The 16,023-nt window shown below is 51.2% G+C and overlaps 5 protein-coding genes across 5 annotated transcripts; 1 reads left to right on the top strand and 4 right to left on the bottom strand.

Annotated features, from left to right (window-relative positions):
* Nucleotides 1-4,220: 4,220 nt before the first annotated feature.
* On the bottom strand, nucleotides 4,221-6,182 carry HO133_009625 (uncharacterized protein; the record flags this gene model as incomplete). The annotated part of the gene is made up of 1 exon (XM_037300486.1): nucleotides 4,221-6,182. One exon carries the CDS (start codon nucleotides 6,180-6,182, stop codon nucleotides 4,221-4,223), a length of 1,962 nt encoding a protein of 653 aa, XP_037154334.1.
* A 268-nt stretch (nucleotides 6,183-6,450) lies between these two features.
* On the top strand, nucleotides 6,451-7,488 carry HO133_009624 (uncharacterized protein; the record flags this gene model as incomplete). Its single annotated transcript, XM_037300485.1, has 1 exon — nucleotides 6,451-7,488. One exon carries the CDS (start codon nucleotides 6,451-6,453, stop codon nucleotides 7,486-7,488), a length of 1,038 nt encoding a protein of 345 aa, XP_037154333.1.
* Nucleotides 7,489-7,714: 226 nt separating this feature from the next.
* Nucleotides 7,715-9,663, bottom strand: HO133_009623 (uncharacterized protein; the record flags this gene model as incomplete). The annotated part of the gene is made up of 3 exons (XM_037300484.1): nucleotides 7,715-7,809; nucleotides 7,879-9,316; nucleotides 9,373-9,663. 3 exons carry the CDS (start codon nucleotides 9,661-9,663, stop codon nucleotides 7,715-7,717), a joined length of 1,824 nt encoding a protein of 607 aa, XP_037154332.1.
* A 488-nt stretch (nucleotides 9,664-10,151) lies between these two features.
* Nucleotides 10,152-11,150, bottom strand: HO133_009622 (uncharacterized protein; the record flags this gene model as incomplete). The annotated part of the gene is made up of 3 exons (XM_037300483.1): nucleotides 10,152-10,161; nucleotides 10,306-11,000; nucleotides 11,064-11,150. 3 exons carry the CDS (start codon nucleotides 11,148-11,150, stop codon nucleotides 10,152-10,154), a joined length of 792 nt encoding a protein of 263 aa, XP_037154331.1.
* A 2,492-nt stretch (nucleotides 11,151-13,642) lies between these two features.
* HO133_009621 (uncharacterized protein) lies at nucleotides 13,643-14,340 on the bottom strand (the record flags this gene model as incomplete). The annotated part of the gene is made up of 3 exons (XM_037300482.1): nucleotides 13,643-13,830; nucleotides 13,927-14,181; nucleotides 14,241-14,340. The coding sequence occupies 3 exons, from the start codon at nucleotides 14,338-14,340 to the stop codon at nucleotides 13,643-13,645; spliced, it is 543 nt and encodes a 180-aa protein (XP_037154330.1).
* Between the last annotated feature and the right edge of the window lie 1,683 nt (nucleotides 14,341-16,023).

Genomic DNA, 16,023 nt, shown 5'->3' with positions numbered 1-16,023 from the left:
AACTTGATGAATTGCATTGCCAAAGCGACCAAGAGTTCTCTGGATGTAAGTTACGCAAGAAGCGCAGTGAATGTTTTTGACAAGGATGGTGGTGCTCCACGCGACAGCAGCGGTGCTATTCATGACTACTGACGCAAGACAAGCAAAGTAAGGTGGAGGGCCCGTGCCACTGCAAGTGGAACCTTTTAAGCGTCCGAAGCACAATTTTCGAGCAGGAAAAGGACGTCGGCGCCGACGAGTGCTTTTGAGGAAAAATAAGGAAAAATAAAGAAGATTAAAGAATGTGTTTGTCGTCGTATGCTATATATTGAAATGGATTATTTTGGATGACGAATCACGCACAAACCACGCATCTTAGGAATGAGAAGGCGCGAACCCTTTCACGATAAGCGATAAGGGTATCTTCAAACACGACAGCTGCATCATTGCGAGGAGAAACCTTTGCGATTATGGGGAACTTCTATGTTGGTCCCATGCTTCTATGGCTCCTAGACATACTTGTATGTAGGCATGTATCAGACCATGCCAGCGTACAAGTACGGCACCAAATGGCCGGGGCGTTGTCTCTTATACTTGTTCCACCGCTCCCTCGGGATCGAGGCCTATACACGAGCGTTATTAGAGAATGTTGTGCGGTGGCACAATCTGGATATAGGTAGAAAACGCTGCTAGGCCCTCTCTAATTGTACGACCCAGAGGAAGCGCCGAAATCTGTCCCTCGGTAGAAGCTAGCAGCCCTACCTGTATGGCAAGGCTTGTTGCTCTTTGAGCTAATTTGCTCACTTGAATTTGCGTGGATTTGAGGCGTGGATTTGAGGCATCAGGCAACCGAGATTTTCCTTCTTGGCTACCAACGATTGGTAGAGGAAATCTATGAACACATGGGCACATGTCTTCGAGGTCCATGCCCACCTGAACGTATGCAGTATGCAGTATGCAGTCCAGTCACATAGCCCTAGCCCTAATCCAATATTTCCAACGAGGCTGACACTTCCTAGCAATTTTGATAGGCGTGCTACTCTCCATTCTTCAATTTCGAACACATCCTCTCCCCCTAATCAACCACGTCAATAATCTTTTTCGTAGAGAATTCCGAGCTTTGTTTGTGGTTGCCTATAATAATTACTTTATTGGAACAGATATGTGCTCTACTTTTGCGTTAAGTACTGCTCCTAAGTCTTTGTCTCAGTCCCAGAACGATTTGCAGAGATGCCATCTATGATGCGTTTTCACTCCGGCTTTCTCAGAAACGTCCATTGCCTAGAAGCCACGTCGTGAATTCGCATCATCTGTCCAATATCTTTGTATAAAATGAGCAGAGCCGGTGCCGAATAGACGGGTCTCTTTGCACGGACCTTACTTACGACACCAGGCTGAAAACACTCTCTGTTGAATGCACCACAGCAGTATTCGATCGCCATCTCATTTTTCCTTTCCACAGCATCAGAACCTTCTCTTCCAATATCCCCCCCAGAGGTCTCTCACAGACCCTCCTACCCCCACTTTGGTCGCCGCCTTACTTCGAGGTCCCCCACAAATATATCTCTCCGTCACCTTACGCTGGTATCTCCAAGAATCAGCCTTTTGCACTCCGAGTTCCTCGTATCATAGGAAAATCCCCCGGATCATGAATGTTTGGGGGACCGTGATGACGCTTCTAATTCCTACCGGGACGACCTATGGGCGAGGAGAAATGGTTATCTTCTCTGGGGTAGGTGATCTCACGCGTCGGGCTGGACGATGGGTGGGATCGGTAGCATCTTGAGAAGGAGGAGTACGATAGGAGGGACAAGGAACGGGTCAAACTTCTTGTCGAATTTCGTGCATTCGTAACGACTTTCACTAATCAAATATATATTATAGCAATTTAGCGTTGTAAGATATTGGGACAAGAAGATAGATAGCACAGCGCCATTGAGCGACTACAAGATGGACCGAAGGATTTGAAAACTGCAAGAATTGATTGCCAGACACAAGACAGTTGTGCGTGTAGCTGGCTTCATATTTCACATGCATGATAACGCAAATAACGGTACTACTTCATGGCCTTAGAGGAACAAGTGCCTTTCGGATCTGCTTCCTCGCTTCTCAACACTCACAAACAACAGCACATGCTACCACAGGATAAAGCTGTCGCTCATCACTTTTCCTCGATGTCTATTAAATACAGCTCTTAAGTTTCCTCTGACTCAATAACAAAAAGATGGGTGGGACATCATACAAGTATCGAACTCGCGCGAAGACCTCCAGAATAGGTCTGAAAGAATAAAGTAAGCTACTCCAGTGACTCTTGACTCTTTCTGGGGGCAAGGCCCCAAATCAATGGTCGAAACCAAAAGCCAAGGCTCGTGTTGGCTCCATTCAGAGGCCCACTTCCGCAGAGTAGGTAGGTGTTTATTCTCAGGCAATATTTCCAAGTCAATTGATTGTTGGTTCAGACACCGAGAGCCCGATTTCTATGACACTTTCAGGGCGTCTCACAATCACCGCCCTAGAACATTAAAGCTGATGTCCCACATCCGGCCACGATCTTGCTACGGTAGGCCGCAGAAGTCGACATCTGACCCTAGAGATCTTCTGAAATGCGGACACAAACCCCGGATGCTTTCCTCTACCAAGCGATTGCGGTACCATCATACGACAGGAAATTTCCTGATGTCTCCGCCCTCGTTGCATAATCAATCTAGAAAGCCGAAACGAACCAGCTCATATTCTTCTTCTTCCACTGACAGACTACATACCACATTCGTACCCCCTTCAACGCTCTGCCCAACAATCATAGGCGTCTCATTCGCTCCCCAAGCCTCCGCTGCAAATTATCCCATTCCCGTCCGTACCCATCTAAATGTCCACCATCAGCACTCCACTTCACCGTTCCCTCCCTCCACAACCAGGAAAGATTTACTCACCCAGGATGAATCGCCGCCGAAATCCACCCTTGGTGCTCAAAGTGCAATTTCCTCACCATAAGATTGACCGCAGCCTTCGAAACGGCATAAACCAGCCCGGGCACCGACTCCATCTCAGCGATACTACAGTACCAGCGCTAGACGAAATCACGAAAAACATCGACCGCTCAGCCGCTTGCAGAAGCGGCGATGAGGCTTGGGATAGCATCAAAGGGGCAATGGCGTTCGCGTTGGAATGAACACGCATCTCCTGCGCCGGCGTCCGCAGGACAGTTTCGAGACTGTTGAGCATGCCAGCTTTGGCACTGACGACGTCGATTTTCAAGATTGGCGTGGTCGGATTTTAGGTGAGCGATTGCGGTGCGGACATCGTATTCTCCGAAGCTGTCGGTTCTGACACTGACGAGCGTGCTGGATTCGGGGAATCCGAGGTGCAGAAGTGACGGGTCATCTGCAGACTTTTGGATCGCGGACTGCAGCGATAACAGCGGTGGGGTGTAAGGGCGAGCCAGGAAAGTTTCTACGAGCCCGCGAGCTAGAGCCCCTGTGGGCGCCGGTTGTGAGGTATGTAGGTGGTGTTTTTCGACACACGGGCTTTGCGGGTCGTAGATGGGGTTTTACGGGAAATTACTTTTGGGGTACGAGACGATAATGTGAAGAATATCACAGTAGGAAAAAGGGAAATTTATTGCTTCGGTGAGCATGGTAGGCGATGCGATGCGAAATAAAGATTCAGTGATCCGACGAATCTAGGCCGATGTGCTGCTAGATGTGCATCCCCAGCACCACGAAAAGGTATCAGTCCATGCTGGGGTGCATTCAACAAAGCAGGTCTACGGGCCAGGCACAAACACCAGACACGGCTAGCTTCCTCGCATATTGCCGCCACAGCTACAACAACGGCTTCCAGCCAATGGTGCACGATGGCTTGCATGGTGAGTTTTAGCTGAAGTGCGGTATCCAAAAGGCTCTACCCAAGTGTATCAGGTGAAGGATTCCCATTTTTGGCCCAGACGAGGTGAGTCATGGTCATATCGAGTTGGCACTGGAGGTCATGTTTGAGGATACATTCAACGCCATCAGCGTCTGAATCTTGTCGAAGGGAGTCGAACGGAACCCAAATGCCCGTCGGCACAATCGGTGGCATGTTAGGATAAAGGGGCATTGTCAGCGAGTGTGTGGTTTGGTGGTGATCAAGGCCTTTCTGAACGGTATCCCAAGGGCAAAAAGCATCTTAATGTCATCATTAGACATTGATCTATCTCATAGCTCATTTCAGGCAGATGGATTGCCCAACCAGAAGACTCCGTATTACCATCCAAATTTCTCAACCTCCACGCTGACATCTCGTCCTTCTTGCAATAAAGAAGAGCAAACGTTCCTAACTGCACGATTCATCCCATCAGGACCAGAAACGACAACGCCAATCTTGCCTCGTCTAGATACCTGATCATCAATATCATTGAGCCATTCTCCAATAATGTTTGCAATGTCAGGGTGGCCATGGTCTGACGTTGGTGCAGGCGTCATCAGAGTCACGCCTCTCGCGCGCAGCTCTTCTAGCCTTTCTTCGCCAAGCCAGGAGATGTGGGATCGTTCCCGAACGATCCAGAGAACCAGAATCTTCTTCCTATTGTCTGGGCTAATCGAATGCTCCAGGTCCTGCATTGCGGATCCACCGATCACCGACCACACTAACGGCCATGCAACCGCGATACCACTGCCCCCGGCGACGATGATAGCGTGCTCGGAGTCTTGGAGCAACTCTACAGCAGTCTGGGAGCCGTACGGCCCGTCCAGTCTGATAGCGACCGTATCGTGACCTTTAGCATAGCGCACTAGATCTCCAGAGAAGCCATCCTGAGCTCTGATGATGAGCTCCAAGTTTGCCTCCCTTTCGTCGGCCGTAGGAGCCTTAGAAGCGATGGTGAATGGATGTGCTTGGATGATGTGTTTGCGGGCGAGCGATGGCACAGTCAGGAAGACGTGCTCAGTGGCTTTCCACCCAGTGGTGATACCTGCGCCTAACACTGCTTTCACCCATTTGTGCTTCTCCTGGGTGGGTACAGGTGCGCGGAGAACAACAGTCCTCTTATCCTCTTGGAGCTCTAGCGAGGCCCGGACTGTCGTGAGTTTGACAGACATTCGATACACAAGCCTGTCAATCAGAAAAATAGCCAGTGCCACACCGACATACAATCTACTACGGCGATGGTGAAACCACACTAAGACTAGAGCAGCAACTTGCAGCACAACGTGTACTCCCAAAAACAGCTCATACCACCGTTGACGAAAGCTGCCCAAAGACGTGAAGTACAGCACCTCGTAGGCTACAAAAGCGCCAATACCCAGTAGAATCATCTTGATAAGTAGAAACTTGATCAGTGTGATACCCGCGGGTTGCAGGACGGTGTACCAGACGCCGAGCATTCCTGCGGAGTGTAGAAGAGCGAGTACGCACATGACTTCACCAAGCCGCCTGTGGAAGATGTTGAGGGATTCGTAGGAGTAGCCCGTGAGAAATTTGATAGGTTGGTTCTTTGCAGCGAAGAGGTAGAGGAGGGGAAGGTTAGCGACAAACACTAGGGATGTTCGGTCTGCGAAGACAAAAAGCATTGAGAGCGATAGCGAGGTCTTGAAGAATGTGTAAAACATCTGAAGGCCGATGAAGGCGAGGACCACCAGGGTAGTGCCGTTCGAGGGCAAGGTCTTGTTGACGATGGGGATTGGCCGTGGCTGATAGACGAACCATGCACTGATCTTGTTGGTCATCGTCCATCCCCGAGAAGGTGCCTTTCCACCTGAAGCTTTAGGCAGTAGTAGGCTCTGCTCGTCCAACCTCCGCTCCGAGTCCTGATACTTGGGATCGAAGTCCTCTTGAAGAGTGCTACTCGACGACGAACTCCCCCTACTTATGCTCTGTATGGCCACAGCTCCTTTGCCGTCTACTACCTTTCCAACAGTCGTCTTATCGCCCCCATATCTGCCCTTGATTGTATTTCTCCGTCTCCGCCAGGCCTGGAGTCGAGACCCCCAATGTATTGCTGTGAACACCAACAACAATCCGATAAGCACCACCTGATAGCTCAAGATGAATTTATGCGAGTAACGTATCCCGTCTATCAATTGTTTGAACCGTTTATCGCCCTCAGGCGCGAAGCCATCCCTATCAGTCGAGTGTAAGGGTGCGCTTGCCGTGGAGGATCCCGGCGGTGCTTGCAATGCCTTCCTCAGAAGCGTCTGTATTTCGGATGGCAGAGCTTTGGGATCCATATTTTGAGATGATTCACGCTTTCACGTTCGTTGGCCAGAAGGGATATAAATGACTACTCCGTTGGAATGGTGACGCTTTCGAATCTGAACATCTTCACTTCAGCTACCCGGGATTCAGATCGGGCTTAGTGCTAGGGCTGTCAAGTTTTGTAAACATCAAAGCCTGCTTGCGACTTCATTCCCATCTGCAGTGGGCAGTCTCGCAGTCCACCAGAACAATTCCTCCTTCTCCCACCATGGCCAGCACCTTACTCGACCACCCACAACAATGACGCCACTCAATCCGGTCCTCCTGACCCTCACCCTCCTCCTCTTCTCCGCCCTCGCCCTCGCCCTCTCCAACCTCTCACCCGGCTGCGCCAACCCCCAACCGCCAGACTCTCCCACTCCAGGCACCCCCTCAACCCACCAAACCATCGACGTCCCATCGGCCGGCGGCCTACGCACCTACCTCCTCTCCCTTCCCCTCAACCCCTCCCATGCCCCCTCCCCCCTCATCCTCGCCTTCCACGGCAAGGGCCAAACCGCGTCCCAATTCGAGACCCAAACCCAACTCACGGACCCGGAATTCCGCCTCCGAGGATCAATCGTCGCGTTCCCCCAAGGCGTCCACGGGCAATGGCTCGGGGACCCCACGTCCCCGCCCAGGAGTGAACGCGACGACATTGCTTTCGCGAGGGCGCTGTTGAAACAGTTGATGCAGGAATGGTGTGTAGATCTCACGAGGGTCTACCTGGTCGGCTTCTCGAACGGTGGCGGCCTGACGCATCTACTGGCGTGCGATCCCGAGGTCTCCGCGCAAGTCGCAGCGGCTGCCATCGTGAGCGGGGCGTTCTACAAAGACCGTTCCCTCAAAGGCGACGGGCCGTTATTTGGAACCTGCAACAAGGGAGAGGCCCCGTTGCCGATACTCGAAATGCACGGCGGTGCCGATCCGGTGATACACTACGATGGGAAGAGTACGCCGGACGGAGAGACATATCCGCTTACGGAGTGGCTCGGGGACTGGAGGGAAAGGAATGGCTGCGCTGGGGCACAGTCCGAACTGAAACGCGATATACATGATGGCAGTGTGCAGAAGACGGAATGGTGGTGTGGCATCGGGAAGCAAGGGGCGAAGGATGTGGTGGTGCATTATTATATCAGGGGATTTGGACATGGGTGGCCGAGTACGAAGGGGCAGGATGATGATGGGCAGAGGTATGGGCCGGTGGGGTGGAACGGGACGAGTGATATTGTGGGATTTTTGGCGGGGAAGTGGCTGGGGGGTGGGGAAGTGATGGAGGGGACGAGGGATGAGTTGTAGAAAAGAAGACATTCGTGAGAGATAAGTGTCGCTGAAGACCTCGATTCTTGCTCTATGATCTTCTATTCTTGATTGATGTGTACTAGCACTGACATGGCCAATCCACTCACAGGGTCTGAGCCACCGCTATGCAGTCCATGCATTCTATGCAGTCTCAAAATTTGCCAATCCATTTCCACGGTCTAATCCAAAGCTATGCAGTCTCAAGTTTTTCTGAATGTGTCATTCATCTTACAACATCGTCATCTCCGTGAAGTGTGTCTCCGTTGGCTGTACCGTCGCTAGGACTACTGTTCGACTGTTCTTTCTGGTCCCAATATACTACATGAATCAGTCAGTGTCTTTCACCTCCCAGCAGCGCCTTGATGGAATATGCAGATTATAACGTACCATGCGGCCTAATGAACCAACTCAAAATAAAAGCCACCCCAAACGTGGCTGCCAAGCACACAAACACCGTCTGCGTAAACTTCCCCACAGTCTTTGCGTAGATAAGGTTGAATATTGTCGGTGCTACAACGCGTGCCGAAGCATGTAGCAACCCCATCGCTCCCAGAACTTGCCCGGTCCGGTCTGGCGGGACGTGTTTCGTCAATGCAGCCTGTAGCGTTGGCGACCCCATACCTCCAATACTCGCGATTGCTCCACACAGGATGAAGAGGCTCCCACTTCTGACCGTAATGTAGCCAATGAAGCCCAGCAGGTCGAAGAAAATGGCCGTACGTATGAAGCCTAGGTCAATATTATCACATCCTGAACTTCTCTGCACAGAATTCCTCCGCGGGCCACGCAGGATGCGAGAGGCGACAGGTAAGACCACGAGGAGCGTAAAGACCCGACCGATGTTGACAATGGAGACGAAGGTACCTTGCTCTAAAGTGCCCCAGCCGAACATGTACCCTGTGTAAATGATGACGACGGTCATAGAGCCCATTGCTACGCCAAACATTGTTGTATCGACAGCCGCAAGGAAGACCAGATTCCGACGCACGGCGGGATTAGTACCTTCGCCTGTAGGCCAGAGGATAGCGAGAGGTTGGAGCAGCTTCGTCCCAGTAAGTAGCTTGATGGTGTATGACGCCCAGTCCGAAAGGGACCGCTGTTCGCCTGCGCCAACAAAATCACTGTCATCTCGAGCGCGGAGTTGGCGCTTTTTAGACAGGGATTCCGGAACGATCAATAGGAGGAAAAGGAGGAATAAGCCGTGTGCTCCGACGGCAATGTAGAAGATAGACAGAAGCTGGCCAGTCGCTTTGACGAAGTAGCCCGCAAGGATTGGGCCCATGGCTATGCCGCAGAAAAGAGACCCGTGGTAATATCCGAACGCGACATTGCGCTTGTCGGGCGCTGTGCAGTCACTGGCATAAGCATAGCTTAGTGCCATCGCTGCAATAAAGGAGCCTCCGAGCCCGTCTAAGGCGTAGCCTAGGAGTATCCAATTGACGGAGAAAGTGTCCGGGTACTTCACTACGACTATGATGACAGTTTCGCAGAGTATTGTGCCCAGAATGGTGACTGAAAGCATCAACTTTCGTCCGTAGCGGTCTGAGAGCGCTCCTAATTTAGGGCTGACAACCGCTGATAGCAGGCCTGCTGCGAGGTTGCAGTATAGAGTGAATTTTGAGACTAGCGATTGTACTTCTGGTATCCGGCATTGCGGGTTTTCGTCACCCAGTATGACAGGCATCATGTGGAAGCTTGGGTCATGAAGTGACCTCTCGGCAAAATACTCTTCGCAGATGAGAGAGAGGATGAGGTTTATTCTTGGGACGAGTGTGCCGCCGAAGGCTAGGGTGAAGAGGAAGAAGGGAGGAAGGAGCCAGAACACCTGAACATATCGGTCAGTCTATACTTATTCATATGCGGAGATAGGGGAGTTCTCACAGATGGCTTATTCCACCACGGCCGCCCCTCGAAATCTCCCTCGCCGTCCCCCTTGGGTGGCCCCATTGTCTCGCCGGCCCCCTGTTCAGACGCTTCTCTACCTCCATTTCCACGATCGGGGGAAAGCAGGGGCGACTCTTCGTTATGGATATCTCTCTCAGATTCGAAACCACCTAAGGCCTCTTTTATAGTATTGTGCCCCTTCTGCGTAGATCGATATGCAGAGCGCGAGCGCATTTGCTCGAGCCCATCAACTTCGGCATCCGCTTCAAAGGCTTCTTCGTTCTCCATCTCTACGGTTGCACGCCGCAGTCGAGAGACTGATGTCTGCTTCTCAGCGCGTCAGAAAATGGTCCGAGGGTAGGGAAAATGGGTTAAGGGCGGTCTTTGTCACGAGGTAAAGGTGGTAGAGGTGGTGGACATTGGTTCAATCACCCCGCATCGAGGCTACTTTCATGTAGGTCTCTCCAATGGAGCAAAGGAAGGGTGAAAGAAAAGGCATGATGGCAAGACATACCGAATCCTGCCCTTACGTACCTCAGCTCGAGACAAACCAAATCAAGGACGTCACGGTAAGCTCGGGCTCGGCTTTCGGAGAAATTGATAAGCAGGGCAGTGTTCAACGTTGATAAGCTCTTAGCACTCGTTGTCATAGGACATGTTTGTTCGGGTACTACAGATCTCTCCTCATACATCCCGCCTGGTGCGCCCACACAAAGAGATCTTCGATAATGTATTTAGAGCTTTTGATTAGGGACAGTGTATCGATTAGTAGCTGCTCAGTCCAGGCTATAACATATGCCCATCAAATCTACCACCAAAATCTGCAATTGTTACAACACCTGTCTCCCCCCTATCCTACAGAGTGATTATTCAATACAGTACCACTTCCCGAGTCCTTCAAGAAATGTAAGTTAAACATTAAAGACAAACCCCGCTCCAACCATCAACGCGGCCATCCCTGCTGCTGCCGTCTTCATTGGCGCCGCAGCTCCCGTGTATGCGATTGGGCTTCCGCTGGGACCACCGTTTGTACCGTTGTAGCCAAACACACCTCCCGTGCCCGTGGCTTTCGCATAGCCCGAAGAAGGCATGAAGCCACCTGCGGTCCCGGTAGCATTAGCGCCACCTTCCAAGTCCTTATCGATAATGCTCAGAGCCTCGTTAACTATGGAACCGAGATCGCTTTGAAGAGGTGCTGGGATGTCGGTGACCCATGAAGGTAGTGCTGTAGCGGTGACGATGTTCTCAAGGAAGCCGGCAGGATTGGATTCGAACGCCTGTTGCACGCTTGTTGGGACGGCGGTCATGAGGACGGATACAGCAGAAGCGACCTCGGGCTCCTCGACTAGCTGCTCAATGTATCCCTCCACGTCGACCACCGCCTTAATGGGCTTCGCGATGAGCGTCTCTAGAGATTCAACAACGGGGGTGGGGATAGCGGACACCCAGGCCGGAACTTCGCTACTGGAACCAATCTGATCGATCAGTGCTTCAGGGTCTTGTTCGGCTTCTTGGACCACGCTGCTGGGGAGTGCTGTCATGAGAGCGGCGACGTCTGCTTGGAAAGTTGGATTCGCTTCGAGGGTTGTGACGAAGCCTTCGAGTTCACCAATGACTTTTGTTTCCTATGGGGTTAATGTTAGCGAGGCTATCGGGCGGCCTTGGGACGATGCTGAGGGAAATAGTACCTCGGCGGTATCAATGTTGAAGTCATTGGACTGAGCAAAGGCGACAGCAGAGAAGAGAGCGACACTGATAACAAGCTTGGACTGCATCTTTGCGGTGGTGAGTATCTGGGATAGAGAGCGTGAAGAGGTGTGGAGATGCCTGGAAAAAGCAGCAAAAGAGCGTATGAAAGAAGAGAAGTGTGTGGACAGTAAAGATACCAAAGGAAGATATTTAAGAGCAACGAGGGAGAATTTCGGTTTGTGGAAGGTGTAACTGGAGAGACTTTGTGGATGCGCAGGATGGCTCTTGTGGGATGGTAAACAGGAAAGAGGCCTGGAGGGCGTGGTCCTTAATAAAATAATACGATAATCTTATATTGTTGTGGAAAATTTACACTCTAAGCCCGAGAGTACGAGATGACTGTGAGCAATTTGCCTCATGTTGTTCCAATGTTTGCGAAAGCCTATTCTTAGCTCGCTGTTGGCCCCCGGTGAAACGCTCAGGTGGGTAGTTACCACTTTCTCGCCATCGAACCTGATCTGACCCTCATCGGGCCGCTTACAGATATCTGGGTCTCAGATCTGGACGTTTGAGCAGCTGCATATAGGAATGTTTTTGCAGACCGGTGCGAGATCGGAGCGGAGCAACAAAAGGGGGCGCTACTCTACCTAATCAGTCTACACTAAGGTAATTACCGAAGATTTCCCGCTGCTGGCCCTGAGACTAGCGTGGTGCTAATTGCCACTCTCCCACGGGAGCTACCGGCAAAAAGTCATCCCTACCTTACCTTAACTGAAACTATGAGTACCTAATTATGTACAAGTATGTCCAGTGCCTACACCTCCAGTATTTTTACCAACATGACGAATCGAGTCCAAGGTTGAGAGGCAAGCTCACTTTAAACCGACAATAATACGGTAGGACTGATCATTCCTAGAGTATCCCTTGGTGATGGAGCTGAACGGGAGCTTCGGCCAGAAGTGAGCTGCTCTACTTGATAGAGCGAGGACACCGATAGATCGAGCGACATCCGGCTAGGCGAAAGAAAAGTATCGTCGTCCTCGCTCTATCAAGTACCTCACTTCCGGACAGCACGCGTACAGCCCGCCGGTACCTTCCGGATACGCTACGCTACGCAGGCACTCGCCGTCGTCAATGATGCGAGACATTGATTCATGCGACTCACCTGCATTTAGTGATGTGATTTTGACTTTGCAGTAATTACACTTTACAGTAATTACACGTGTAATTACTGTAAGACACATGAGCCTGACGGTCACGCTAGTAGGGCGCTAGTAGGTACTTAATATTTGGCCTGAAAGCCTCCTATTGGGAGGTACCATTTCCGAATAATGTACTCGCCTTGGGGGTACTCTTGCGAGATTTCTGCCATGGCGTATTCAAGAAATGAGGCTATACACATCTGAGGTACGTGTGTGACGTAATAGGACGTCTTCCAATGCCTAGCCCGCCTCAATATCGGACTCATCGTCGCCAGCCAGCATGCCTGTAGGCTCCGGTGCAGGTAGATAAGCAAAATCTCTCCGCAGAGAATTGCCAAGACCATGGATTTGACCAATCAGAAGGCTTACATAAGGATTACTAAGTGTTTTACATGATTTACACGCTGTCACGCAGTTTTTGCCTTACATTATTACTGTAATTACTGTAAGGCACATGGCCTTACATGTAAAATCACATCCCCACCTGCGTTACCGATTCGGGGTGAGGTTTCACTCGATTTTGCAAAAACCCAGATGCGTACCCGTTTCTGTCTGGAGAGACGTGTGTGATAAATCATTCATTCATTCTTCAGACGATCGGCGCGGCTTTTCGACACAGCTGGGTGAAGAGGAGAAGGTGGACGGCGTGACATCCGAGCTTCCACCGTAGCGAAGGGCCTGTGGCGGATGCGGCGAGACACCTTTGGTGCAAAAAGGTTGAGGGTGAGTCTTGGGCAAGATTCTCGCTTTTTTCAACCTGCCTCTGGTTTTTGTGAGTCCCGGGAGTACTGCGTCGATGATACTGTCTTTTTGATCGAGTGCTTGGTTGATGGGTAGATCGATTACTCGATTGTCTACACCGTCTAGCTCGTTAGATCTGCCCGGTCGATGAGTTAAGCGGATAATTCGTCGAGGTAACCAAGCGCTGGACGGAATGCAACTAGTTCATTAATGGGACAGAACATGAGTGTTCAGTAACGCAAAAGATTGAGGTCCTTGCAGCCCAGGATACCGAAGAAAAAAAGCCTACAGCGCTGAAAATCAACGCGAAACAAACACATGTGCGCGCCCTTTTGTGGATTCCCTTTCCTATCCCACCCAGCCCCTACACTTCCTCCGGAACAGATCATCTATACGGTAATGATCGATCCCACGCGTCCCGCCCGACCAAGCATCCAGGAAATTCAAACAGAAAACAAATGCTCCACGACCTCATTATCCACAGTCCGGTACTCGGTGCGCGGGTCCCGCTTGCCCAACCTCCTCACATTCTCCTCCGCCTTCGCCTCATCGACCTCGAAACTCGTGATGCGCTTCCCGATCCCCAGCTCCACCGCGCTCATGATCTCCGTGCCCCTCGCCGTGAGGTAGTAATGTCACTTTCTGGTTGGCGGTTTCTCGGGGGACGGGGCGGGCCCGCCGTTCTGCCATTCGAGGTCGTCGGTGTTGGTGCAGGTGGGGGGGTAGGAACAGTATTGGCTGTCGGAGGGGTTGCCAAATGTGACGATGAACTGGTCGTTTTTTTCGAGACTTTGGAACAGGGTGCTTAGTTTGCCGCCTTGGACTGTGGAGTGGTATGTCAGCTTGGCTTGTTACGGGAGGTTTGTCTTCGACGAGACTGGTTCGATCGATCCTTGGGGAAATTGGGGGCGGGCCTTACTTGACTGCGCGTTGGTGGTAACGCAGCGACTCACGGCGGCGTCGATATCCGCATCCGATGTCTGCTTGAAGGGGTATTCATCGCAGGAGTTCAAATCCCCATTGCCACTGCATCTGTTTTTGGGGGTTTGGCAAGCTTCTTTGTAGCGTGCGTTCGTGGTTGCGGCGTCCGGGGCGTCATAAGTTAGCGTTGTTCCGAAGGCTCCTGACCCGTCGTCGGTACAGTAGGCGCCCCAGCACATGTTGTTGCAGAGTTCTAGGTCTTGAGTCAGCGAGGGGATGCCGGTTTGCGTGTTGTGGGATCAGGTGAAGTACCAGGTGTGTCGGAGCAGTCAAACTCGACGGTTGGGGTGTCTGCTTGAGCAAGGACGGTGCTGGCTATCGCCGCCAGGAAGAAGAGAGTTTGGGGAATCATGTCGTACTTTATCCTTGGGAGCCGAGGGGAAGAGGGTGCCGGGGTATTGTAGTACAGGAATGGGCACTGGGGAGGGTGGATAGAGATCCTGATTTGATTGCATCCTGTCCCTCTTTATAGGCTTTTGAAGATGACTTGTGTTGGGTTCGCAAATACCATGCCACTCTGAAATCGTGAAACAGGCAGCTTGGGAGTAAGCTGTATCAAGGAGTCGGTCAAACAGGATCATGGTGTGTAGTTGGATACCCAAATGCCCTCTCGTGACATCTTCCGAAGGCGTACAATCGAAGACATCGAAATAGGAACACGGTGAATGAATTCACAAACACCTCCGGGTGGTTCCAGGTTCCTTGACGAATGTCAGACCTTCGCATTGCCTTCTCGAAAGAGCAAAGCGGTTTGTTGTGTCCTCTACAATTACACTCTGCTCCCCACGATCTCGCTGTTGAAGACCCTTGCGAGCTGATTCCACGCCTCATGGGGGAGGCACAGCTTCGAATGAGGACCCGCTTGCCATTTTTCGCGCCAAATAAAGATTTAGAAGTTTGACCGACTCTCTGCACATGCGATGTCTAGCATGGCGGAATAAAATCTCCGAAATACCTCCGGTCGAGTCCCGCGCACTTGCTGTTCATGCATGTTGTAGGCACAGTCTGTCAATTACCCGGTTTCCAGCCCAAATGCATGAGACTTGCGGGTTGGCACGTATTGATTCATGTATTAATACGCACGGCCTTCAACTTGGATCCCGTCCATATTCAGGTTTTCTTTCGTTCGTAGGAGTCGGCCCACGGGCGAGGTAGCGTATGCGGCTCGAAAGCATGCTGTGGGACTGGTTGAGCTGAGCTCGGGTCAGACCTTGAAAAGACGGTCTTTCGGTTTTTTTGACATGAGATCAATCCAGCTACATAATGTGGTCTTCACGATATGGCAACTGTATGGCAGACTCTGCTCGCAAACGACCTTGTCAGAAATCTCTGCTCCTCATCACTTACTCCATTCGCTGCCGGTCCTGGTCTCGCATTGTGGAACTTTAGACGTTCGAATATAGATCAAGTGGTTTGACTGTTGGACTAGGGTCTGGTGCAACGAGTATGTATTGATCAACCTAAGATTAAAACCTCTGCAGACCAAGACAATAAAGCTATATTGAGAGCACGAATGGGAAGAGCCTCCGTGCCCAGATCGGACGCACACTTACTAGTACAATATCTATTTATTTCTTCTTTAATTTCTTTTCTTTTTTTGGGTAGGCTCTCAGGAAGGCGTTGGCGTCGCGAGGAGACAGCAACATTAGATTTCCCATGTGGGATTCTGTTGCGGAAGCGAGATACCTTATACGGGTTACTTTTGCGAAAGCAGAGACAAGCGCGTGATGAATGGCCTCGTACATGGTAGATAATAGATAGCAGCATAGTAGTCCTGTTTCGCAGATGGCTCGAAGCCTCAGGAGGCTGAAGGAGGCTCATAAGAAAACGTGTCGAACTCTACCTTGTCTTACCTTACTCTAGACTCTAGCTGCTTCCAAGTTCAAGACACTGCGACATGCTTAGTCTTCAACAGGAACTGGTCCACGCCTGACATGTCGTTGAGGGAAACGCCACATGCGCGTGCCTCATTCTTGAAGTTTCAGAGTCACACGTACCTAGCTCCATGTTTTTTTTGGTTCGAAACACTTAGGAG

The sequence above is a fragment of the Letharia lupina genome (assembly GCF_014066315.1).
Source record: "Letharia lupina isolate WasteWater1 chromosome Unknown contig_7, whole genome shotgun sequence".
NCBI classification, from domain to species: Eukaryota; Fungi; Ascomycota; class Lecanoromycetes; order Lecanorales; family Parmeliaceae; genus Letharia; species Letharia lupina.
The sequence above is the reverse complement of the archived record's forward strand: the minus strand, read 5'-3'. Positions and strand labels throughout refer to the sequence as shown.